At 41.6% G+C, this 26,264-nt stretch overlaps 1 protein-coding gene across 3 annotated transcripts in view; it reads left to right on the top strand.

Moving 5' to 3' along the window:
• THSD7B (thrombospondin type 1 domain containing 7B) overlaps positions 1-26,264 on the top strand; it is a 453,156-nt gene that overhangs the window by 159,365 nt on the left and 267,527 nt on the right. For all 3 annotated transcript variants that reach the window (XM_077273034.1, XM_077273033.1, XM_077273032.1), the window contains exons 5-7: positions 5,502-5,665; positions 19,432-19,587; positions 19,835-20,035. In XM_077273034.1, the coding sequence (XP_077129149.1) occupies positions 5,502-5,665; positions 19,432-19,587; positions 19,835-20,035 (521 nt within the window). The remainder of the gene's footprint in view (positions 1-5,501; positions 5,666-19,431; positions 19,588-19,834; positions 20,036-26,264) is intronic.

The following is a 26,264-nucleotide window of genomic DNA, read 5'->3' as shown; positions in this document are numbered from 1 at the left end:
TATGTTGGTGCTATATAAATAAAGATTATTATTATGGGGGCATTTATTCTTGTCCTCCTACACTATTTTACAGTGAATTGGCCTCCCCTATAAAGGAAGCAAAAATCAATCAAAAAGTTCTCCAAAATGGTTCTCATAAAAACTACAACTCGTTATTAAAAAAATTAATAAATAGCTCCTTACTACTCTATGGATAAAAACCAACAACAAAACATGAAAATGGTATTCCCATCTCCAAGATCCTATCCCAATATGTAGTAGGTGTAATAATAATAATATTAGCAAATGCCTCCAATTAGAAATGTAGTGTAGTTTTTCTGATTTGCTATGTATTTCTTCATGTGCCGGACATTGCAGGACCTTAGGTATCCATGGTTATGACCACTGATATAGTGACAGTTAGCTAGTTACTAGTGATCGTAACCATGGATCCCTAAGGTCCTTCAATGCATGTACATGAGGAAAGAGACATAGCGAATCAGGAGAACTATACTACATTTCTAATTGGATTTATTTTCCAATATTATAATTACACTGACTACAAATTGGGATAGGATCTTGGAGCTGGGAATACCACTTCAACGATCTCAAAATTATCCACACAATCTATTTTTTTTTTTTTTTGCTTTAAGGTAAAAAAATATATAAAAATTGGCCGAAATTGTACTCATCTGCAAAATTTAAAAATGTTTTTAAAAAAATCTTTTGTCTTACTTTACAGGTTTAAAAAAAAGTTAAGATAAACCCCCAGGATAACGGATCACCCAATGCGGTCTCTCCACCGCTGCCCTTGATCTTTGTTGACAGGCTGCAGCGCTGATTTCACCCCTTCTGCACATATCAGCAGCCAATTATTGGGCTCGGCATTCTCCTGCCTGCTACCTTGTTGTTTTTAACCCCTGCAGTCCTGTTCGGTAAAAAAAAAAAAATTCTGGGAAAACCCTTTTATCATGTCATTTATACCGCAAAAGTTTTTTTATTACATCTTTCAGTACATTTTATAAGAAATTAAATGTCTCCTTGTCCCAGAGAGGAAAAAAGGGATAATAAAAAAAAAAAAAACAGTGAAAAGTTTCGATCGTGGGAAAGGTTAACACGGAGGATTTGAAAATGGATTTTTTAATCCGGCCATACCTGAGTCATTTAAAGGGACAATACCTAATTTCTCCGTAGTCACTAAACTCGAGTGATTTCCATAGTTAGATCCCCCGTAAGTTGCAAACAGATTAATTTATCACCGTATCACTTTGCTTCGTACCAGCGCAAGTGAAGAAAAACCCACCGCTACGCAATGGAGTGTTGTAGTTCTGTCAGCGTTAGAACATTTCCTTTAAATTACAGTCATTACCAGATCATCAGATTGAGCTGTTTCCTCACTTAATGACACCCTGCTGCTTGTGACTCGGAAAGCCTGCAGGTTCGCTAAAAGAAAAACTCGGCGGCAACGTTGTAATTATATGTTTGTATTAATGTTTCGCTATGAAAAAGTCTGGGAGTTATTTACTAGAGAACAAACAAGCGTCGCTGATAAAATATTAATGCCCCAGGTTCGCCGGATAGAAAAGTGAGTGAAGACTCCGTCATTAGCGGGGACTATGCCTGTCACCTCTGATCATATATTCCTTAGTGGGGATCATTATCTTTATTATATTACTTTACAAACAGTGGCCACTTTCGCAGATTGCCGAAATGAATCTGAACCGGCGATTACCCACTGAAAGCGGAAGGAAAATAGGCGCTTGATACATAATTGCAAATATTAAGAAATTAGAGATTGCTACCTGGATAGACTGAGTGCCGGCGCTCGGGGACGGCAGTGTTGGGAGGTGGATTATGTTATCGCTAGTCTCGGATTATGTACTCACTGCACTAATTAGTAGAGTAAATACATGGAGTAATGAGCGCACATTGTTTAGCACAGAGGCCTCGCTGCAATCACTGTAGACGATCGCTTCTTGGAAGACCGAGTCGCCATGAATGGGCATCGAAGGCGAACAATTTAAGGCCCTTTTATATGGGACGATAATCAGTGAACGAGTCTTCAGTCAACCCAACAAACAAGGAAAACGTCAATTTCTAAGTGATCTGATCACCGGGTCGCAAAGGAAGAGAACCAAGATGTTAATGGATGTTCTTCCCCATACAGTTTTTGTCAGCTTGTGTTAATTGTCCAGTAAACGAGCACCAATGGAATTGTATGCAATCGGCACTCGATGGCCAAAATCGGCCAGTGTAACTTTTTAATTTAAAGTGACCCACCGATCCCGATCTTCAATATTACATTTGGGGATGAGTGGATCCGTGGAAGTTCGGGTTTTGGTACCCGACCGAAATTGAATCTGAACCCACATCCCACTGAAATGAATGGGGAACCAAACTTTGGAGCTGGAACATCTCACTCTCCCTCCTCCCCGGACTCACGAACTGTAAAATGGACTTCCAGGAGAAGTCCGTGTCCAGAGTTCACCACCGTATCCAGTACAAACCCTGAACTTTACAGTGTGGGTTCTCTCCTCTCTAGTGACAATACTGATGATATATTTCTCATTCCTGCTGCCTCTGTCTCTTTGTCGGATCGGCAGCTTGTTTTTCTCCACTATAGAGGTATGTGGAACACTGTGGAAAGTCTGAACCATGCCTCCCCTGCCTGTCCATTGATGTAGGATAGACCAACGCCGATGACGATGAAGAAAGGCAAAAGGAGGAAATGTTTAGACTTTGCACAACTCTTTCCAGGCCTCGGTAGTGACCATTGTGGAAAAGATGAGAACGGGCTGCAAATAACAAATGCAATCAGGAGCCCAGATAATGCCGCTACATGTGGGAAATGTTGAGTCACGCTTAGTTTTTTAAGGTCACATGGTGAGCTAGCATAGTACTGACGCATTTCACTTTTCTCCTTAGTAGGATTGAGTAAAAACACCTTTTACAAGTCTGGTAACACAGTGAGCAAGTCTTCATAAGAATGTTTGTTCCTGATCATTGGCCCTACAATGCTTTCCTCACTTGGCTGAGCAGATCGTCTATACTGCTTAAAACTCATTATTGTCTGCAGCACATCTCCTTATGTAAACGGGGGGTGGGGGGGGGGGGATGTGCTGCCGACAATTGGCAAAATGTCTGGAGACCAGAGGATCATATTATGACCCTTCACCTCCGTTAGGCCTTAAATGTGTGCAAAGCGACTCGTTATATCGTCACTAGGCGTTCATAACGGATAGGAATCTGCCGGTGTAAGTCCACGCTAAGAAAAAATAGGCACAAAAGATTTTTTTTATAGTAGTAGCTCTGATTAGACTTTTTGGGGCTAAAATTATATATAGGTCTCCAGAGGTCATTGCATTTTGTATTTCTTAGTTGTACCAGAGGCAGAGAATACTAAGGGTTTGTGGGGCTCAAAACAGATTAGCCCCCTATACACGATAGATTCATGTCGGCCGAACCCGTCAATATCGAGAGGTCCAGCCAACGATCTAATAAGCATGCAGCTTCCAACCAACTGATCATCAAGGAAAATGTGGTACAAGTATGTCTGATTTTGGACTGCCAATCACTTTGATTACCCCCGGAGATAGGCCGCCAGTTGAGATGTCTGTTGGTGGCATTCTAATAGAGAACACGGGAGCACTTGGCCGAACGCTCCGATGTATGGGAGAGCTGACCGAGATGGCTGTTGGGCGAACGATCGGCCAAAGCATCGTTTGGACGACAGACAACTAATGTGTATAGCGGGTTTAAGAGTCATTGGGTCTTGAAATGTGCTTCACGTCTCTTTGTGTTGAGAGTATGTAGAAGTCAGGAGGCTTCATCCCACAATCGTATTAGGTGTTTGGCACCATTGCAGTCCTTGGAGCTTGAAATGCTTTTCACAACTTGTGTCTTAGCTTTGTTTAATGTATATTGTCATCCAGACTGGAAACCCATTTACAGCTCTTAGTAGTCCCTCTGAGTCAGTGCGGTAGATATGGCTTAGATTTCCGAGACCGTTGGGGGTCACAACGCGTTTTAGGTTTCTTTGTAACGGCTGTGATGTGAATAAGAGTCAGTCGAGCTTAAATTGCATTTCATGTTTATTTGTGACAGCTGTGACCAAGGTCCCATTTAGACAGGCTCTTATTTTCTGATTTTCGACCTGTCTAAGCAAGGAGCCACTCACCCGATGAATGAAACGCTCATTCATCGGGTGAGATGATTCTGAAGCTCGTCATTTAATGGCCGCGGTCAACCTGTCTAAATGCAGCAAGTTATTGAGCTTTGAAATGGTATCTTTGTCTTTAGAAGGTATTGGAAAAAGTCAGCGTGGCTCAAAATGCATATTGCTTTTTTTGTGGTAGGTTTGTCCAAGAGACCCATTTACACTACCCGATCCCAGCTGTTAAATGATCAGTTACATACAAGCCAATTGGTGGTCATTTAATGGCTTCTTTAGACTGGCGCACCAAAATTCATACAGAACATGGCGTTTTCGGCAGCACATGTGCTGCAGAGCATGATAATTTTGAAGCAACCTTAAAGGACCACTCCAGCGCTTATTTTTTTCCAGCGTTTAGTTTAAACGTAAGCCCCTAGCTCCGGTCATGTACTTGCCTTCCGGCGGCTTCACATCTTACCGACGCTACTCCAGTCCTGCAGCACCATCTTGTGACTGTAGCTTCTGGCTGGCCGGAAGCAAAAGATACGTCACAAGCTCTCATTGCACATCTGCGAGAGCCAGAACGAGGATGTCATAGGCTCATATTGAAAAGTGACCTCTGTTGCGCTTCAACGCACCGGCAGTTAACTTTTTGCTGGATACGGACTGGAGCTATACTAGAAAAGAATGAAGGGGACGACAGGTGAGTATGAGACAGCGGGCAGAGGACTTATATTTAAAGCACCATTCCAGCAGTGAAATGAAAAAAAAAAAAATGCTGGAGTGGTGCTTTGAAAATCATTTCACCTGACGAACAAGTCACCAGTTTGTTGGCTGATTGCTGGTCTGTTTAGACAAGCGACATAAGTTCCCGATTGTTAATTTGTCTAAAGGGGCCCTAATAGTTCACTGTCATTTGGTGTTTTATATCTTTGCGTTACCTATGACTAAGGTCCCATTTATAATACTCGGTTGACTGTTAAACAACTAACGAACAGTTATGTATAAACCGATCGGCAAATTTTTAATAACGGGCTTAGACAGACTGACTGCACTTCCATGCACACAGAAAGATCATTGTCACATCATGTTATCGGCAGCACGCTTACACAAAATGGTGTGCTGCCGAGAATTATGATTTTTAAGGAAGCTTAAAAACCATTTCACTTGACAAACAAGTATTTTGCTTGTTTGTCGGGTGATTGCCCACCTTTTTAGACAGGCCAATAATTGGGACAAATGCTCCTAGGAAAATGTGCACATTTTTACCTTGAGGAGAGGAGCGATATAACCTCTTGCAGTCCTATGAGCTTTCAGTCTTAAACAATTATTACATGTGTCACATTTTTATGTTCTTGTTTCTCTTCAGTTTTCTTTGGAAAACATCTGAATGGACAGAATGTAAGATCTCATTGCTGACGGACCAGAGCACTGCGTCCCGCGTGGAAGATGCAACACGTTGCGGTGGTGGCGTTCAGACTCGTCAGGTGTTCTGCGCCCAACGTATCATGGAATCTGGAACAAATAAGGAAGGTCAGTGGAGTGACCGTGCATGGATCAATCATCATCGATTATTTCATAGATTTAAGGTTAAAGTAAGTTGAGTAGGTAATAAAAGTTGGATCATTTTGTTTGTAAAGCTGCGATTCCCATTAATTGTGATGTTTTATACTTAATATCATGGGCGTTCAATATTTTTGGAAGTCAATGCTTCAAAATTTAAAGTTTCAAAATGTTTCAATCCTGGAACGCCAGGAGGTTTCTAAAAGTGTCCAACATATTTTAAAATCTAAAGAACAATGAAAACCTTCACACTTTTATGTCTTATTGATTACAGTTGTCCCAGGTATCACAAGCTCCGCATCTTTCCCCTGGAACCTCTGCCCTATGTTGTGCTCCATGTTGCATTTTGTAGGTTGCCCGAAGGGGATCTGTGACATCATCTCCCTTTTTAGGGCCCATTTAGACACCTTTGTCTTGGGATTGAGACTCTAGTCCTTTGTTTGTTGTGTTCCATTATTTTTCCTTTTTTTTTTGTGCATGCATTAATCCCTGCCATGTTCCACTTCAGTCGTGCTGCTGCTCATGAGATGTCTGTGTTTCCAAGTCCTTGCTGCCCACCTGCCTTCCTTCTTGCTGCATCAATGTCTGGTGTCCGTGTACCTACCCTCACCTGTGCTTAGTGAATCAACCTCAACTGGTGTGCCTAACATTTTTAATACTTGAAACGTAAGGATATTTTCAAAATAGGTCGTTGCTGTCTCTTTTTTAAGAAATGTCTACAAAAAAAAATCCAAAATTGGTTCATTGTATGAAACCATGTATTGTCTATGGGACTTGTGGGAACGGCCAAGCACATCGCTCCGTCTACACACCATGTTATATGTTGTACCTTATATCAATGTTTTTGTAAGCCACGGATCAAATTTCTAGATCTAAATTCGTAGAATAGTGGAAGCCCATGTAGTACGTGCATGACACCATTAATAATTCAGAGACCCTTGAAGACCCTCTTAGTTTCAGGGTTTTTAGATACTTGATTCACGTGGATCACTTACCTCTTGGAACTTTTTGAAAATAGCCACAAAAAGATACCATATTTGGAGCAGTTTATAACCCCATGTGTTCGTATCGTGCTGATCTCCATAAAGGAAAATAGTTCAGAAAGTTATAAGTTTAGGAAATCCTTAAACCTCAGAACACTTAGTAGAAGTCAGGAACGTCAACGCAACTATAAAAAAAAAAAATGTAACTGCAGCAAAGGAAAAATGGAAAAGTGTCTTCATGTGTCCATGATTTCCGAGATGGAACCGGAGGTTGTTAATGAATGAAATTTAGGCTATGTTCACACGGTGCGGTTTTTGCTGCGGATCCGCAGCGGATTTGCACTGCGGATCCGCAGCAGTTTTCCATGTAGGTTACAGTACAATGTAACCCAATGGAAAACAGGACTCGCTGTGCCGACGATCCTTTTTTCCACAGGCAAATCCGCAGCGGTTTTGCCTGCAGAAAAAAGAAGTACCATGTCAATTCTTTCGGCGGATTCCGCAGCGGGTTTCCAGCAGCACCAATAGGAAACTGCATTTGGAAACCCGCAGTGGAATCCGCAGAAGAAAAAGGATGAAAAACCGCAGCTAAAATCAGCGCTGAATTTAGCTGCGGTTTTTCAAAACAGGACCTGAAAAAAAAAGGATGCAAAAAAGGAACGTGTGAACGTAGCCTTAGGATTATTAGACAACAATGTGGCAACATTTCATAAACGTGCCATGAAGCAGGGAAGGCCACCGGCTTGTTTCAAAAAGAACCGGTTCCCTGTACGGTGGCCCGCCGGAGCTGACTTATTTAGGAGGCGTGGGTTTATGGAACATTTTTGACTCTTCCAAGTAGAAAAAAACTTTACAGATGCCTAATTGACAATTTGGTAAAACATCATAATTTTTTTGAAAAATTTTGGGGTATTAATAAAGTGCCTTGAATCGATGTGGTTAAGAATGATTCTTTAACACTTTTAATGGTACGATCAAAAGTTAAATAATTGGAAGGGGGTCCCCTTGTCCCCATCTTCCTCCTTCAGCCCTGGCAACCTGATTACATGCATGGATGACATTATTTGGACTGGTCCCCAAGGCTGCCCCATGATATACTGGAGTATCTTTGTAATTTATTGCCAATCATATTCTCAAGACCTTTGTTGGATGTTTTCATTATTAAGCCAAATTAAAATGCAAACACTGCATCCTTAAAGGGTTAATTAAAGGTAATTAAAAATGCCTGCTTCTTCCAAAATGAGCACCACTCCGATCCACAGGTTGAATGTGGTACTACATATCGGCCCCATTCACTTCAATGGGGATAAGCTGCATAGACAACCCATGGACAGGTGTAGCACTGTTTCTAGAAGAAAGCAATCAAAGTTTTTATATATATATTTTCTAATTCCATACAACCCCTTTAAATGTTATAAATAATACAAGATTCACCTGTAACTGGAAAGCAATTTGTTTTGGGTGCAACGATAACATTTTCCGCATTTTCAATCCTCCGTCGTCTCTTTACTGCATCTAAGCCGTGTAATTGGTTTACATTTTCCGAGCTTGTAAGATGAAAGTAGCGATTTAACACGGTGAACGCAGCTTTAATTAAAATTGATGGCCACTGGAATAACTATTAAAGAAGAGCTGCTATGATCCATCGAGGCTTTTTCTAATCGAAAATTTTCAAATTATTAGAGCGGCGCGAGCGTTATACATAATTTGCAATGTAAACACATCTTCTCCCCAGAACCTGAGATCTAGCCGTATGGGTTCATTAAATTATTCACTGCGCTGTCTCCGAATAGTTTGTATTGTCAGATAAAAGGATGTTCTGAGTAATATTCCCCGATAGGAGCCGAGCGCCGCTTCTCTCTGAATCAGTGTGAATTTAATAGCAGTTTTGGAAATGGAATGTATGGATTGTGTTTGTAATCCATTGTCTCCAGATTTAGGCGTGTAAGTTATTTTGACAAGTTTCAATTTAATTGCTGAGGAAATTCACAGTTTTACTAAATTTAGAAGGTGAGACTCGGCTGAGCCATTATATTGTTATATCGCTTTGCCTCCTTGGGTTTTGAAGGAGATTTCATAAAGGGACCATGAAGGCAGCGAGGTATAGAGCTAGCCGAGCTGAGCAGATTGATATATTGTTTTATGAAAAACAATCAGTATACCTTGTCATTTTTTTTTTCATTGATTATCCCTGTACTCTTGAAGTTCGAGTCCGGTGGGCGGTCCCACTCAGTGATTGACATATCCCTGCTGTCAGGAGCTTTAAGAGTCCGGTGGGCGGTCCTAGTCAGTGATTGACAGCGTCTCATAAGCAGGAGAAATTGAACAGATTGATATGTAGTTGTATGAAAGCACATTCAGTAAAACAGTAATTTATTGATGAAAATCTCTGTTCTCCATATGTTTGAGAGTCCGGTGGGCGGTGCAATTCGGTGATATAAGCAGAAGGAATCAAGTTAGCAAAAATAGAAAATGCTTGTAAGATATAATATGGGATCAGAGGTCGTGCACAGGATTATATAGAAAGATGATGCAAAAACAGACCATGCCAAAGGAATAAAGATATAAAATACTACGTTTTATTAGGAGTAATATATAATTATATACAGGTGTATTTCACAAAATTAGAATATCATCAGAAAGTTAATTTATTTCAGTTCTACAATACAAAAAGTGAATCTCCTATATTATATAGCGTCATTACACACAGAGTGATCGATTTCACGTGTTTATTTCTGTTAATGTTGATGATTATGGCATACAGCCAATGAAAACCCAAAATTCATTATCTCAGTAAATTAGAATACTTTATAACACCAGATTTTAAAATCTGAAATGTTGTTCTACTGAAATGTATGATCAGTAAATGCACTCAATACTTGGTCTGGCTCCTTTCACATCAATTACTGCATCAATGCGGCGTGGCATGGAGGCGATCAGCCTGTGGCACTGCTGAGGGGTTATGGAAGCCCAGGTTGCTTTGATAGCAGCCTTCAGCTCGTCTGCATTGTTGGATCTGGTGTCTCTCATCTTCCTCTTGACAATACCCCATAGCGTTAAGGTCAGGTGAGTTTGCTGCCAATCACGCCCAGTGATACTGTTGTATATAAACCAGGTAGTGGTACTTTTGGCAGTGTGGACAGGGGCCAAGTCCTGCTGGAGAATGACATTTCCATCTCCTTAAAGCTTGTCGGCAGAGGAACTCATGAAGTGCTCTAACATTTCCTGGTAGACGGCTGCGCTGACTTTGGTCTTGATAAAACACAGTGGACCTACACTAGCAGATGACATGGCTCCCAAAGCATCGCCCCCTACGCGCGTTTCAGCGCTTGTCTTCTTCCGGGAATGCATCATGTTTCTATATGATCCTTCTAATCCTGTGCACGACCTCCGATCCCCTATTATTTATTACATCTTACAAGCATGTTCTATTTTTGCTAATAACATGCTTATAACATGCTGCCAATCACTGAGTAGGACCGCCCACCGGACTCTCAAACCTACGGAGGAGGTGGCAGGAGGAATTTAAGTAGAATGAGTAAGGCTATGTTCACACGATCCTTTTTTTGCTGCGGATCCGCAGCGGTTTTCAGGCTGCGGATCCGCAGCCGTCTTCCATGCAGGGTACAGTACAATGCTACCCTATGGAAAACAAAAACCGCTGTGCCCACTATCCTTTTTTTCGCAGGCAAATCCGTGCGGATTTGCCTGCAGAAAAAAAGAAGTACCATGTCTATTCTTTCTGCGGATTCCGCTCCTGTTTTCAACATGCACCAATAGGAAAGTGCTGTTGAAAACCCGCAGAGGAATCCGCAGAAGAAAAAGCAGGAAAATCAGCAGTGCAGTTTTGCACTGCGGGTTTTCCAAATCAGGACCTGAAAAAAACCGCAGCAAAAAAAGGATCGTGTGAACAAGCCCATATAGTTTTATGAAAACAGGTTCAGTATCATAGTAATGTATTGATTGAAATGATTGCTGTCGGGGGGGGGGGGTTGAGTCCATTAGGCGGTCTTAATTAATGATTGACAGCATAGTATTAATAAGGAGGAATAGAGCAGATTGATATTTAGTTTTATGAAAACAGATTCCATATAACTTGTAATGTATTAATATCCCTGCTGTCAGGGGGTTTAAGAGTCCAGTAGGCGGTCCTACGCTGTGATAGCTGTCATTATATGTCTCTATTTCCTTACAAAGAAGGCTGTCAATCAAAAAAGGAGTTAATTCTGTCGGCTCAGGAATCCATATCCAGTGATAACATTGAGCAATTTCGTTTGAGTACAAACATGGCAGCACCCCTTTATACAAGAGGGGACAACCGGTGACAGATGGAATCCGCCCTGCATCCGTGTGAGCGGCACAAGAACGTCAATATTCATCCACTACAAACCGTGAATCTAAAAACCGTGTACGTTTACATTATCACTCCGCTTTATTGGCTGAAAACTGTCCTGTCCTAGTCCTGCTCACACGGCTGCTGGTTTGTTACAATGTATCATGGTAAGAAAGAACAGGATTCATGGATATCTATGTAAAAAAAAAAAAAAGATTTAAAGGGGTTATAAGAAAAATTGCCCACTACCCATATTTTACCTATAAAATAGATATAAAAAAATAAATACATTTGCAAATCAAAATAATTCAGGAGTCCCCGATAATCGCACATAGACGACTGCTACGACCACGACTAATAAAGCTCCGTAAGTGACATATGAGTCGTCATTTCCTTGTGAAATCCTGAAATGTCGCTAAGCGCTGGAAATAATTACATTTGTGCGACTGGCAAATGACTAGTTCATTTCCACTGCGGTCCTTCCCTGGAGATCGCTCCCTCGGAGAAAGGAGATATAACTTTATAACCCAATTTATTATCCCCAGCCGGTGAAAATGAAGTGAAAATGATTGCAAATGGCAGAACGCAGACTATTGGCAGAACATTGATATTAGGCCGCGGCATCACTTAATCCGATGCTCGGCGGATCGGGGGCTGATATCTCCCGGGCTGAGATTAGAGATGCAAACAAGGCGGTTTTATGGAGGTGCAGATCGATCACCGGAACAGGGCAATGTAAATATTCGGGATCTGTGAAATGGAGGATAGTAAAATATCTCCACGCGCCGGGAACTGTGGTTTCCGGAGAATTTCTTTCATTTATCATTTAACATAATCATAGTTCAGTGAGAGGACCACACTGCAAATATTAATATGGGGCCCCCGATGGTTCCAGGACACCTAGAACCAAAAAACTGCAACGGTTTCTTCATCTCCTTTCTATAACCTTTGGGACACAGCGCTCTAAGGATGTCTGCACACAACGCTTTTAGCAGATGGGTAAGAAATAATGAAGTTTTCAAGCAGAAACTGATTCCGGAAATAATAGCGTTTTATTTCCTTTAAAGGGTTTGTCCACTACTAGGGCAACCCATTCTTAAACTAAATGTTTGGCCCCCAATAAAATAGAAGAAGCTATACTCTCCTCCCGTGCTGGCGCCATTCCAGCGATGTTGGCACTCGCGGTTCCGGAGCTCTCGTGCGGTGTTGTGACAGTGAGTGATAAATTCTCAGTTAACTTAGTTTTAAGTCCCAATTGCATGCATTTAAGTAACAAAAAGTCCCTTTTAACCCCTTAACAAGCTGAGCCTGCAACTTTCCTGGCAGATGACGGCTGTGATAATCAGCCATCATCTGCCTATAACAGCCGCGGGTGGAGCAGAGCTGTTAACCGGACAAATGCCACGGTCAGTCTGAGACTGGGCCATTGACAGCACATCGGCAAGAGGGCGCGCTCTTCTAACTGCTCCTGAGCGCTCCCGCGATGTGATCGCGAGGTGCCGATGGGTTTCCGTGACAGTCAGGGGTCTGCTGAAGACCCTCGTGACTGTTATCACGGTACTCCTGTGAAGGCTAGCCCATGGCTGTTTTCACTATATACAGCAGTACTGTGGTATTGCTATGTGCGGCACAAGCAATCAGATGATCACAGGTTTAAGTACCCTAAGGGGATTAACAAATACACTGAAAAGTAAAAAAAAAAAAAAAAAAAAAATCTGAAATAAAAGAAACTAAAAGTTCAAATCACTCCCCTTTTCCCCCATTAAAAATTAAGAAATAAAAAAATCACCCTGCAAAAAAAAAAGTTGTCATATCGCTATGTGGACGGAAAAATTTAAAATTTCTGACTCTTGTAATGAGGGGAGGAAAAAAACGATAGCACAAAAACGAAAAATTGCTTCTACTATGGGGTTAAAGGAACCATATCAGAAGGTAAAAAGGGATCAAGACTGCGGACAGCACAGTAGAAGCACAGTAACATGATAATAGCCTATGTTCCAATAGATAGGGAACATTTTTTCTTTTTTTTTTCTGGACTGCTCCTTTAAGAGACTATGTTGCCCCCGGCGCATCATCTATGCTGAGATAACGAGCTTTATACATATATTAAATAATTAAATATACATAGAAGATAATTGGTTGGAGTTTCAGCTACCGATTCCTTATTCCAGCTCCACTTACATTTATCGGTAATTATGAGAACTTTGAGTCAAATTAATGGTTTTCCTTGGATCGGAGTCGGACCATTTAGATACATCTGGGCTGTTATCATCTCCATTTTACAAGTATGTAATTGCTCCCGATTCCGGAAGCGTATGCACCTATTATTACTAATTCTGCATGTGCTCAGTCTTAGAAGCATCTAGAAGTATTTTTAAGTAGTTTTTCAGTTTTGTTCCTTTGTCTGAGACCCAAGCGGCAATGAGTCCCAGCATATTGTGCTGCCGTACGATAATATCCTGCAAAATTATATCAATTAGAGAGAAATTTCCTATCAGCTCCCTTGGGGCCCGTTCTGGTATTGTTATGTAATTGCTATATAGGGATAATCCAGTAATAAGGTTTTTTTCGCATGAACTGTCCAGACGCTTTTGCTGGTGGCTGCAGAATTTCTTATGAGGTTGTAAATAAAGAAGGGAGAAAGTTCACTCAAAGTTTTAATAACTAGAAGGCACATTGTTGCTGCCCTGATATAACCTATTAGTACAGTTCCTTCCCTTCTTGGAAAGAATATTTCCCCCAGACGGCATCTCACGGGGCGTCATATTATACGGTTATTAATCAGTTAAACAAAATATTAATTAGGGCACTTCTGTGGATGGGGCCCAAGTGGGATCCTATTCCATACAAAACTTGGAGAAAACTTGGCACTCGGGTAAATGATGAAACAAGGGAATTGTATTGTGCGTAGGCGATCCAAAATGAAGAGCACGTTTCGGTCATACAATGACCTTCATCAGTTAGACTGCACATAAGGAACAAAAAACTGAACTGGTATGTACACATCAATCAACCAAAATGAAAATCAACTATAGAAACGGGGCAATGCAACAAATAGAAATGGGGCAATGCAACAAATAGAAATGGGGTAATGCAACAAATAGAAACGGGGCAATGCAACAAATAGAAACGGGGTAATGTAACAAATAGAAATGGGGCAATGCAACAAATAGAAACGGGGTAATGTAACAAATAGGAACGGGGTAATGCAACAAATAAAAACGGGGCAATGCAACAAATAGAAACGGGGTAATGCAACAAATAGGAACGGGGTAATGTAACAAATAGGAACGGGGTAATGTCACAAATAGAAATGGGGTAATGTAACAAATAGAAATGGGGTAATGCAACAAATAAAAACGGGGCAATGCAACAAATAGAAACGGGGTAATGTAACAAATAGGAACGGGGTAATGTCACAAATAGAAATGGGGTAATGTAACAAATAGAAATGGGGTAATGTAACAAATAGAAACGGGGTAATGTAACAAATAGAAACGGGGTAATGTAACAAATAAAAACGGGGTAATGTCACAAATAGAAACGGGCAATGCAACAAATAGAAACGGGGCAATGCAACAAATAGAAACGGGGTAATGTAACAAATAGAAACGGGCAATGCAACAAATAGAAACGGGGCAATGCAACAAATAGAAACGGGGCAATGCAACAAATAGAAACGGGGTAATGCAACAAATAGAAACGGGGCAATGCAACAAATAGAAACGGGGCAATGCAACAAATAGAAACGGGGCAATGCAACAAATAGAAACGGGGTAATGTAACAAATAGGAACGGGGTAATGCAACAAATAGAAACGGGGTAATGTAACAAATAGGAACGGGGTAATGTCACAAATAGAAACGGGGTAATGTAACAAATAGAAATGGGGTAATGTAACAAATAGAAACGGGGTAATGTCACAAATAGAAATGGGGTAATGTCACAAATAGAAACGGGGTAATGTCACAAATAGAAATGGGGTAATGTAACAAATAGAAACGGGGTAATGCAACAAATAGAAACGGGGTAATGTCACAAATAGAAATGGGGTAATGCAACAAATAGAAATGGGGTAATTGTTATGACCCCAGTGGACAGGGTCTCAGAGGAACGTGTAAGTCTGCGAGATTCAAAAATCCAGCTCATAGGGCTGTGGTAACTGGGTTGACCAAATAGCTACTCCTAACGCCAACACTAGAAGTAGCCGGGGATCATGCCTACTGATCGCTAGATGACTCGCGCCAGCCGGAGAATCTAACTACCCCTAGGAGAAGAAAACAAAGACCTCTCTTGCCTCCAGAGAAAGGGACCCCAAAGCAAGATACAAGCCCCCCACAAATAATAACGGTGAGGTAAGAGGAAATGACAAACACAGAAATGAACCAGGTTCAGCAAAGAGAGGCCAGCTTACTAATAGCAGAATATAGCAAGATAACTTATCTGGTCAACAAAAACCCTATAAAAATCCACGCTGGAGATTCAAGAACCCCCGAACCGTCTAACGGTCCGGGGGGAGAACACCAGCCCCCTAGAGCTTCAGCAAAGGTCAGGATACAGATTGGAACAAGCTGGACAAAAATACCAAACAAAACAAAAGCAAAAAGCAAAGAAGCAGACTTAGCTTGAAATACAGGAACCAGGATCATAGGACAAGAGCACAACAGATTAGCTCTGATTTCAACGATGCCAGGCATTGAACTGAAGGTCCAGGGAGCTTATATAGCAACGCCCCTGAACTAACGGCCCAGGTGAGGATATAGGAAAAGACAGAAGCTCCAGAGTCAAATCACTAATGACCACTAGAGGGAGCAAAAAGCAAAATCACAACAGGTAATGTCACAAATAGAAATGGGGTAATGCAACAAATAGAAACGGGGCAATGCAACAAATAGAAACGGGGCAATGCAACAAATAGAAACGGGGTAATGCAACAAATAGAAATGGGGTAATGTAACAAATAGAAACGGGGTAATGTCACAAATAGAAACGGGGTAATGTAATAAATAGAAACGGGGTAATGTAACAAATAGAAACGGGGTAATGTCACAAATAGAAACGGGGTAATGTAACAAATAGAAACGGGGTAATGTCACAAATAGAAACGGGGTAATGTAACAAATAGAAACGGGGTAATGTCACAAATAGAAACGGGGTAATGTAACAAATAGAAACGGGGTAATGTAACAAATAGAAACGGGGTAATGTAACAAATAGAAACGGGGTAATGCAACAAATAGAAACGGGGTAATGTAACAAATAGAAACGGGGTAATGTCACAAATAGAAACGGGGTAATGTCACAAATAGAAACGGGGTAATGTCACAAATAGAAACGGGGTAATGTCACAAATAGAAACGGGGTAATGTCACAAATAGAAACGGGGTAATGTCACAAATAGAAATGGGGTAATGTCACAAGTAGAAATGGGGTAATGTCACAAGTAGAAACGGGGCAATGCAACAAATCTCCAATCTACTAAGGAAGCAGAAAAATAATGTGCAAAAACACAGCGAATGGGGAAGACCAGAATGATACATATGAGGGAGTAACAAAGAATGAATGGCGAAAAAATGAGAAATAAGATACAGGAAAACATTTTTTTTTCTTCTTTTTTCCCCCTTTTTTTCCTTTCATTCTTGGCTGACCTTCTGATAACTACTGTTGGCTATTCCCCTGACTTTTCTTAGTCACCTGATAATTTTTTTTACAGTTTTTGACACCACAATTAATACACTTGCTCTTTTTCCACTTCTTGCTCAAACTTGCCATCAGATACTTTGTGGGTGCAACCCAGGGGGCCCTAAATTCAGATTTCTTTTTGGCTATCCTTTGGCTAATCTTCTGGTCCCTGATCTTGGCGCTTCCCCTGACTTTGCCTGGTCACCTAATTTTTGTCCCGTTTTCAACACCCTAATGATTGCATTTCTCTTTTTACCACTCCTCTCTCAAGCTAGCTATTATCTACTTTGTGGATGCAACACAGGGGGCCCCTGATGTAACTTCTGATCTCTGTAGAGGAGTTGAAGGGTGAAGGCCAGGGTACCTCGGGAACTCGTTAAGCGGATTTACGTGTGCCAGGTCTGTCCAAGGTTGCCATTTTTAACTGACTGCCCTAGACAGACCCATGTAGTAAATATCGTTTGTGCTCTAGTAAGCAATGTACAAAATTTTTGGATTTGGTAATTTTTGAAATTCTCAAGATTTATAAAATACAATTGGTTTCCAACTCCCTGGAGTCCGATCACTTTGCTCAGTTGACTGTTCCTCCTAATTGCATCACATCTTATTATTTCATGACCGTTGTGATTTTCCTATTGCAAGAAGTTTATAGTAATTGCCATGGATGGTTCATTTTAGTTAGTTTAGAAAAAAATCAGCCCTGGAGTCGAGCGTCGCTGATTAGAATAGATAAATGTTGCAGATATGGTAAATGTCAAGTTGTTGCTGCATTTTCAGAGCTTTAGATGGATGAATAAATGGTTGCAAAGTCCCAATCCTCAGCCCTGTTGTTTGTAGAGAACGTCTCTTCTTATCAAGACAAAGCTTCACTTGCCTCATGGAGAGAAATGAGAAGTTCCCCGGCTCAGATGTGGTTTTTATCTTCCAGAAAATACACTGAACGGATTCTAAACAATTTTATGTTTTCTTATGGCCGCCAACCAACCACGCTTTTATTATCTGGATGGAAGATGGATAATGCCCGCTTAGGAAAATGTTTTTTGATCCTTTACTTTCAAAAATTAGACGAAGTATGAAAATTGATAAAATATAGACAATCTCACTGCTGACTACACTGTCTGGAAGAATAGCAATGACTATGTTCACAAATATATAGAATGATATGTACAGAAAATGGAAAATATACCATAAGGGTTTACAAAAATAAAGAGCCCTATGGGCAATGGCATAACTTGAAACTCGTGGGCCCTACTGCAAATGCTCTAACGAGGCCCCCAATTATTGCAAATCTTTAATAGTATTGGTCTTTTTATATGGGCCGAAGGGACCTTTTTTGGGCCCTATATGCTCCAGGGCCTGAGTGTGATTGCATCCCTTGTACCTATTGTAGTAATGCCCCTATCTATAGGCAATATTATAACCAGCATCATTTGCAAATAGGAAAGGAACAGGGACTCAAGTGCCGCTGACTGCAAGTAGCAATCCTAGAAGTCAACATTGACTCTTTAATGAGCCAAACCAGAATCTCAGTATGCATTCAGCTGTTTTGGAGGCTTTGCCCCTCTTCAGAAAGGCAAGTCAAGTGGTGCGGGTTTTTAAAGGGTCAATATTAACGCATAGGATTGCTGCTCCCAATAGAATGCGCTAGAGACTCTGTCCTATTTGCTAGAGATGAATGAATTGATTTTGCTACAAATTTAGCTTGAATCCAAAGTTTAGGGGATTTGATTTCAGCAAATTCTGAGATCATAGATATATAAAACAATAAACTCATGTACAACCTCCCGTACCTTACACGTCCCACAGACGCCGCTCCTCTTCCTTCTTCTGGTCCGTCTGGATTTCCGGCGACAGCGCTGATGACTAGGAAAGATGCGGGCACATGACGTCCATCAATGTAGAGAAGCCGATCGCAGGAAGGAAGAGAAGTGGTGCTACACGTACGCGGAGGTCCAAAGATTGGGGACAATAGTTTGGTTTTTAACCCCTGCGTCAGAATTTGCTCAAATCAAATCCCCCAAAATTTGGATTCTAGCAAAATTTGTAGCAAATTTGTTTCTTTTAGAACCGATTCACTCATCTCTAATAGAAAGGACAGGTTTTCGATTGCCATCTATCATGTAAGTCTATATGGAGCCTTTTAAAGCCCCTCAACATATAACTTGCCTTTCCGGAGAGGGGCAAAAACACCAAAATAGAGGATTTTTTGTAATCCCTTCCTAGCAGATTCGATTTGCACTAAACTTATTCGATGCTGAATTGAGCAGATCTGCTAAAAACAATTTTTTGGGGAGATTTGCTCATCAATTATTTGCATATCCTATTTCCCAGGAAGCATTGCATGGCCTGTAATAAGGCCTCCAGTGCCAGATAGGCAGTTTCTTTATGGAGGAACTTCATCCCGTAAATCAGCATTAGGACACAATTCTCTGTCCAGAATTGTATGATCCTGAGAACAGGGATGTTCTTATGTGGCTGATGAAATGAATGTGTGATATTGACAGCAAATGCTTATCAGGGGTGGTGGCACATGGGGCATCCGATGCTTCTCATCCAAAAACTGTTATAAATAGGGGACTGACCTGTTATCAAAATTTCCCACCGAGGTCTAGAATCTTGCGCCTCTGAATGCTGGAGACAAAAGCTCTGTTGCGTGTAAACCCTCGTAATTACCAATGATGTGATCCCGGAAAGGTTTCTATATTTTAAGTATCACAATTTTGTCTCGTCTTGCTTAGTGTTCAGACCCTCGGAGCTGGAGTTTTGTGAGAAGCTGGCACCATCAACTGTTCAGCTGTGCAACATCCCCTGCCCGTCAGATTGCCTGCTGACTCCGTGGACAGAATGGGGGCCATGTACACATGAAAATTGTCTGGAGCCTCATGGGAGAAAAGGTTTGTTTTTGTTTTAATTCTTTTCTCTGTTAAAAAAAATAAATACATTAAAAAAAGTATTGATTTGTGTATGCAAACATCATAAAAAAGCCCAAGAATTATCATAAATCTGGGCAACAGCCCATAAGTGGAACATTTTGTTACATGTATCTACTGTATATACATTTCAAAAATAAATTTGATGCATTTTATTCTCAGATATAATGTATTTCTTAATTGGATGGAATTTAAAAATTTTTTTTTCCAGGTTTTAAATTCAGAAGAAGAGAAGTTGTAGCGGAGCCCAAAACGACGGCTGGAAACTGTCCCCATCTAGTAGAATCGGTCCCATGCGAGGACCCCGTGTGCTATCGGTGGGAGGTATCAGGACAGTTACACTGCGTGCCCGAAAACGGAGAATGTGGACATGGAAAATATGACATAAACACAACGTGTCGGGGGGAGAATGGTGAGTATCAGGGTCATTATCATTCTCTGGTTTGTGATGTCTGTGTAATAGAAAGTGCTCATCGTCCATTGTGGAGATCCAGCTGAAAAAAAATGTTTTCAGGCTCAGACAACCCCTTTAAGTGTCTTCGCCCGTCAACTTTCATAAGTAAGGGTTATATCAGCTTGTGGATATAGTAATGTTTCTGTTCACTGTCAGCATGCAGACATCTGGAAAATGGTGAAGAATACAAAGGATATTAGAATTTTGCAACTTTTCAATATACGATGAATAAGGATCATTCACATAAAACTGATCACGTGGAGCAGCGCAGCATCGTGCTGAGCTATTTTGGCTCCTGGTAGGACGTCCTAAGCTTCAGTATTTGTTTTCTGGTCCTGCGTTGTCTTTTTAGCTTTTATATTGAACTGATGTTGGAGTCGTACACCATATGCGGCATTATTGGTATTATTAGTATTTTTGATTAATTTTTTTTATTGAATCACTCCGTTGCTGTCATCATCAACCCTAAAGGTTAATAAACCTGAAACCTGAATATGTAAGAAAGTAAAAGTGCAGGTTTGTCTTTCTTAGGAGAATAATTCTATGTGCAGAATTATTAGGCAACTAAATGAAAAACGTGAATTTTCCATCTCAATTTTTTACTTTCATTTGTTACAGTGAGAATAATAACCAAGTAGCTCAATGTAAAAAATACATTTAACATTTCCAAAAAAATCTCAGTGACCGGTCTAGTAATACATGTAGTAATATGGCCGCCCTTCTTTTTAGTAACAGTGATCATCTCCATCCATGCATGGAGTCTGTCAGTTTCTTCATCTTTTTGGGCAGCATGAACCTCAGCCACAAACACTGATCAGAGAGGCGACAGTTCTCCTTCACCGTACATCTACCATGTAAGAAGGGCCACAAGTTCTCACCAGGGTTTAGATCCGGTGAGGATGGGGTGGGGACATTATTCTCCATCTTTAAGGCCGTTCCTGGCCCGAACAGAGGAGACCTCGATGCTGTGATGGAACCTCGTCCTGCAGAACAATCCTGGTTTTCTGGAGAGATGTAGACTATTTCCTGCTCCACTGCTGGATGAAAGTATCTTCTAAACATCGTCAGGAGGTTTAGGAGGTGATTTTGAGTCCATCTTCAAGCTGAAAAGGTCCAACTTGCTCCTCTTTAATAATCCCACCTCGCTGGTTACTGAGTGGAAGTGGAGGTCTGTGCTCGATACTAATCCACCCACGGCCCGTCCATCCGCTCCATCCAGAGTCGTCTCCTCTCATCAAGCCATAAAACTTGTGAACAATCTATAGCAGATATTTCTTGGCCCAATCCTGACCTTTCTCTTTTGCGTCTTATTCAGAGGTGGTCGGACTCCTTGGCCGTGTCTCTGAGCACTGAATGCCTTGTACTTCTGTGTCTGGCTCAGAGGTGGTCGGGCTCAGCCTCCTCACCCCGGCCGTGTCTCTGAGCATTGAATGCCTTGTACTTCCGTGTCTGGCTCAGAGGTGGTCGGGCTCAGCCTCCTCACCTAGGCAGTCTCTCTGAGCACTGAACTCTTTGTACTTCTGGCCTCCAGGGAGGCTACAGCCCTGGAATATGGCAGCACTGGAGGATAATTTTGCTTCCCGTCTGATTCTTCTTGTAGTTTTAGCAGGTTTTCTGCAGCTTTTTTTTCTCAACACGTATTTTGCGCCCTGGTGTTTTTGCAAAAAACTTTTGCTGGTTCTGCGATCGCCCCAATATCTTAGCGATTTTCACATGCAATCAGCATTCAGGTTTATACAGCACAGTCGGAGGAAAATCTGCAGAAAATGGTGATCTGGTCACAATACTCACTGCCTGATAATTCTGCACAGTGTGCACAGGACGTCCAAAGTTACCACCATCTAATGCACCATAAATAGGTCGTTGGTGCCAAGGGCGGACATCCCGTTCCTGGCGCTGTGGGATAACATAAGGTTAATCCTGTCCCCTACACTTCCATCCTCAGAGCGGCTGGTACAGAACAGATTTTGATTAACGATTGTCCTGGGATTCAGCTCGTTGCTTATTATCGTGGCAGGGGTTACTGATATATGTAATAAAAAAGAATTACTTTCAGCCGGCTGCTAGGACGCCTGTCGCCATATATATTGTGGTTTATGTCTAACTCCGCTCGGTGCATGAAATCAGGAATTTTACACTTTCCACAACACTATGAATATATTTGCATTCCGCAACTTTGAAAAAAAAGTTTGATGCATGTGGAGATGTGATACATCACGATGTAAGATTACAAATACAAAATACATTTTAGATAATTATCTACCAACCCCCCAGATTTCACCACAGTCATCCGCTGATCATATAGTGTATATGAGAATGTCCCGACTCGAAAGCAAGAAGGAACGGTGCTCTGAGAACTTGGCCATGCCGAGGGTGAACTGAGCACCATTTGCTTAATGGATCAAGATTAGTTTTCTTAGATATGATTTTCAAGAAAACAGTCTGCAATGATGATTTTTTTTCAGGGCTAGGTCTCCTTCAGTGGCTTGCGAAAGTATTCACCCCAATTGCCATTTTACCTATTTTGTTACATTACAACCTGTGTTTAAATATATTTGTAATCCGATTTGTGTGCGATGCATCAGCACTAAATAGTCTAAGTTGGAGAAAAATATAGGCATAAATGAAATCTATGGGATCAAGTAGCAAAAAATTGGCATGTGCATATGAATTCACCCCTTTTGCAATGAAGTCTCTAAAAATCTCTGGTGCAAGCAATTCCCTTCACAAGTCCCATGCTCAGTGACAGGACATCCCCCTGTGTGCAATCTAAGTATCACGTGTCTGTCACTATATACACTTTACCTTTACTGAAAGGCCACAGAGGCTGCAACACCACTAACAAGAGGCACCACTAACCAAACACCATGAAGACCAAGGAGATCTCCAAACACCATGAAGACCAAGGAGGCCTCCAAACACCACCATGAAGACCAAGGGATCTCCAAATAACAACACGAAGACCGAGGAGATCTCTAAACAACACCATGAAGACCAAGGGATCTCCAAACAACAACACGAAGACCGAGGAGATCTCTAAACAACACCATGAAGACCAAGGATATCTTCAAACAACACAAAGACCAAGGAGATCTTCAAACAACAAAATAAAGACCAAGGAGATCTCCAAAGAACACCATAAAGACCAAACAAGTCAGGGATAAAGTTGTTGAGAACTACAAGTCAGGGTTGTTATAAAAAAAAAACCAATCTCTGATGATCCCCCAAAGCACCATCAAATCCATTATCATCATATGGAAAGAACATTCTACCACAACAAACCTGCCAAGAGAGGGCCGCCCACAAAAACTGAGCAAGGAGGGCATTAATCAGAGAGGAAGAACAGAGATCAAAGGTAACCCTGAAGGAGCTACAGAGTTCCCGAGCAGAGACTGGAGTATCTGTCCATATGACCACAATAAGCTGTACACTCCATAGAGGTGGCCTTTATGGTTGAGTGCACAGAAAAAGGCCTTTACTTACATACAGAAATTGTAAGGCTCATTTTGAGTTTGCCAAAAGACATGTGGGAGAGTCCCCAAATGTATGGGGAAAGGTGATGTGGTCAGAGGAGACCAAAATTGAACTTTTTGGCTACCAAGGTAAACGCTATGTCTGGCACCAAAGAAGCAAAGCTCGTCACCCCTAGAGCACCATCCCCACAGTGAAAAATGGTGGTGGCAGCATCATGCTGCGGGGATGTATTTCAGCAGCAAGGACAGGGAAAATGGTCCGAGTCGAGGGGAAGATGTATATTATAAAATACAGGGATATTCTTGAGCAAAACCTGTTTGTCAGTGATTTGAGACTGGGCCGGATGTTCACCTTCCAACAAGATAATGGCCCAAAGCATACTGCTAAAGCAACACTCGAGTGGTTTAAGGGGAAACCTGTAAATGTTTTAGTGGCCTAGTCAAAGCCCAAACCTTAATTCAACTGAGAATCTGTGGTCAGACTTGACGATCACTGTTCACCAGAGGAAACCATCTAAGGCCAGTCTCACACGTCCAGATAATTCCGGTACTGGAGAAATCGGTACCGGAGTTATCCGTGTCCGTGTGCTCACGTGGCACATCAGTGTGGCAGCCATGTGCCGCCCGTGTGCCGACTGAGGACCACATGGACCGTGCAGGAGACAGCGCTAGAGTTCAGTGCTGTCCCCTGCTTTTGGTGCTGAAGCCGACCTTCATTCCTTCTCCCCAGCAGCGTTCACTGGAGAGAAGGAATGAAAAATCAAGGATTTTTAATTTTTTTTTTTGTTTAAAATAGTTTGGGGTCACCTCCTGCCTCCCACCCCCGTGCGCCAGCCGCTTGCAGATAAATACTCACCCAGCTCCCGCGATGCCTCCTCTCAGCACCGGCAGCTTGTCCTGTGTGAGCGGTCACGTGGTACCGCTCATTACAGTGAATGCAGCTCCATCCCCATGAGGACCATCATTTTTTGGCATTTTTTTTTATAGTGCCACAAAGACCACCATGGGGAATGGAGAGTTCCTGAAACTTCAAGTTTTATGCTTCTTTCCTAAAACTTTAATGGAATCTCTAAAAGAATTATGAGTAAAGTAAAACTCAGAGCGAAGGAACATCCAAGAACCATTAGGATACAGCTATGTACAAGTATATACGTCTCACTACATCGGCTGAGTTTCAGGCTCATCTAAAATGCATGTCATTAGTGTTTGAGGACAAGTCAAAACCAAGGCAAGCTGCAGGCGGGAAAAAGTAACATATCCATAGAGGATCCCTAAATGTAGTGCATAATTAAATATTCATTAGTCGTGTTGTCTGTATAATGTCTGCCTTTCACTTTCCAGCAGCTATATGTCATTATTATCCTCACTCCAGTAGTGTCGCATATATTAAGACATGTCGTTGTAGATGTGTTTGAGTGCCTTTATGAATATTTTGATTAGTTTACTAGCTCATATAGCGCCATTAATTCCGCAGCGCCTTACAGACATCGCTGTCCCCAATGGGGCCCACAATCTACATTCCCTATCAGTATGACTTTGGAGTATTGGAGGCAACCCATGCAAAACCACACAAACTCCTTGCAGATGTTGTCCTCGATAGTATCGGAACCCAAGGCAACAGTGCTAACCACTGAGCCATGCTAAAGAAAGGGGAATGTAGAAAAACCTCACGTTGAATATTGTGATTTTTTTTTTTCTATCCTTTTTAATGTGGATTTTCAGCTTCATAAAAGTTAAGATCTTGGTACAGAAAAAAAAGTCTGGAGCCATGAAGGTGCTGCTTCTCCTGGCTGCAGATCCAGATCTATAGGCAATTTAAAGTTGCTCTTCGGAACCACACTATGTATAATTAATCCTTAGTATAGACCATCAATATCATATCTGTGAAGGTCCAAGGTATGCATCGCCATTATTCAGCTCATTGCAGGGGCCGCAATTATCCCATTCATTGTTAGGTGCAGCTCCAGAATTTTTGTTCTTGCTGTGTCTGGTTTTGCAGCTCAGCCCCATTCCCTTTCCTGACAAAGTTTCCTGCTGTCAAGACCTTCTGCAACCTTGTGCCTGGAGATGCACATTCACGGGCACTGCAGGGGGTATGGATTGGACTTTAAAGAGTCTTTAAGGAGTCTGGAAGAGTCTTGGAAAGACACACAAGAGGTTAAAAATGGGGAATGTCTGTCTTTTTGGTGGTGCCATTTGTGCCCACAATCATTCTCCCAGAAGGGCGGCCCAAAAATTTTTTTTTTGCAAGTATCAAGTATGCTTTGCAAACAATGAAGGGATGTGGAGCCCACCTGATATAATGACCTGTCCATACAAACCTTAAGTTTTGTAGTTCCTGAGAACTTCTTTCCTGTAAAGCTCCTTGGGATAAGTGTGCCGCTTAGGTCTCCTCTCTATGGGTGGCTGCACAATGTAAGTAATTGATTAAATTTCAATTCTATTTTAGGGTCAGGATGGCAGTCTCCTTATAATGGGGTTTTATGGAACCCAGGCTTCGTAGGGATAATAGGAACACAATTATGGACATGCAAAACCAGTCTTAGATCTTGGTGCACCAGCCACCAGTTTCTCAGCTTGGGAACATAGTGGGTGAATATCATTTATTTTTTTACCTGGGTTCCATAGACCCCTCCGAGCTCATAAATAATTCTCATCATGTGCAAACCTGATTCATATTCTGGACATACATATTAATGACCGGTGTTTGTCGC

The sequence above is a fragment of the Ranitomeya variabilis genome, chromosome 7, assembly GCF_051348905.1.
Source record: "Ranitomeya variabilis isolate aRanVar5 chromosome 7, aRanVar5.hap1, whole genome shotgun sequence".
NCBI classification, from domain to species: domain Eukaryota; kingdom Metazoa; phylum Chordata; class Amphibia; order Anura; family Dendrobatidae; genus Ranitomeya; species Ranitomeya variabilis.
Note: the sequence above shows the minus strand (reverse complement) of the source record. Positions and strands in the feature narration are given on the sequence as shown.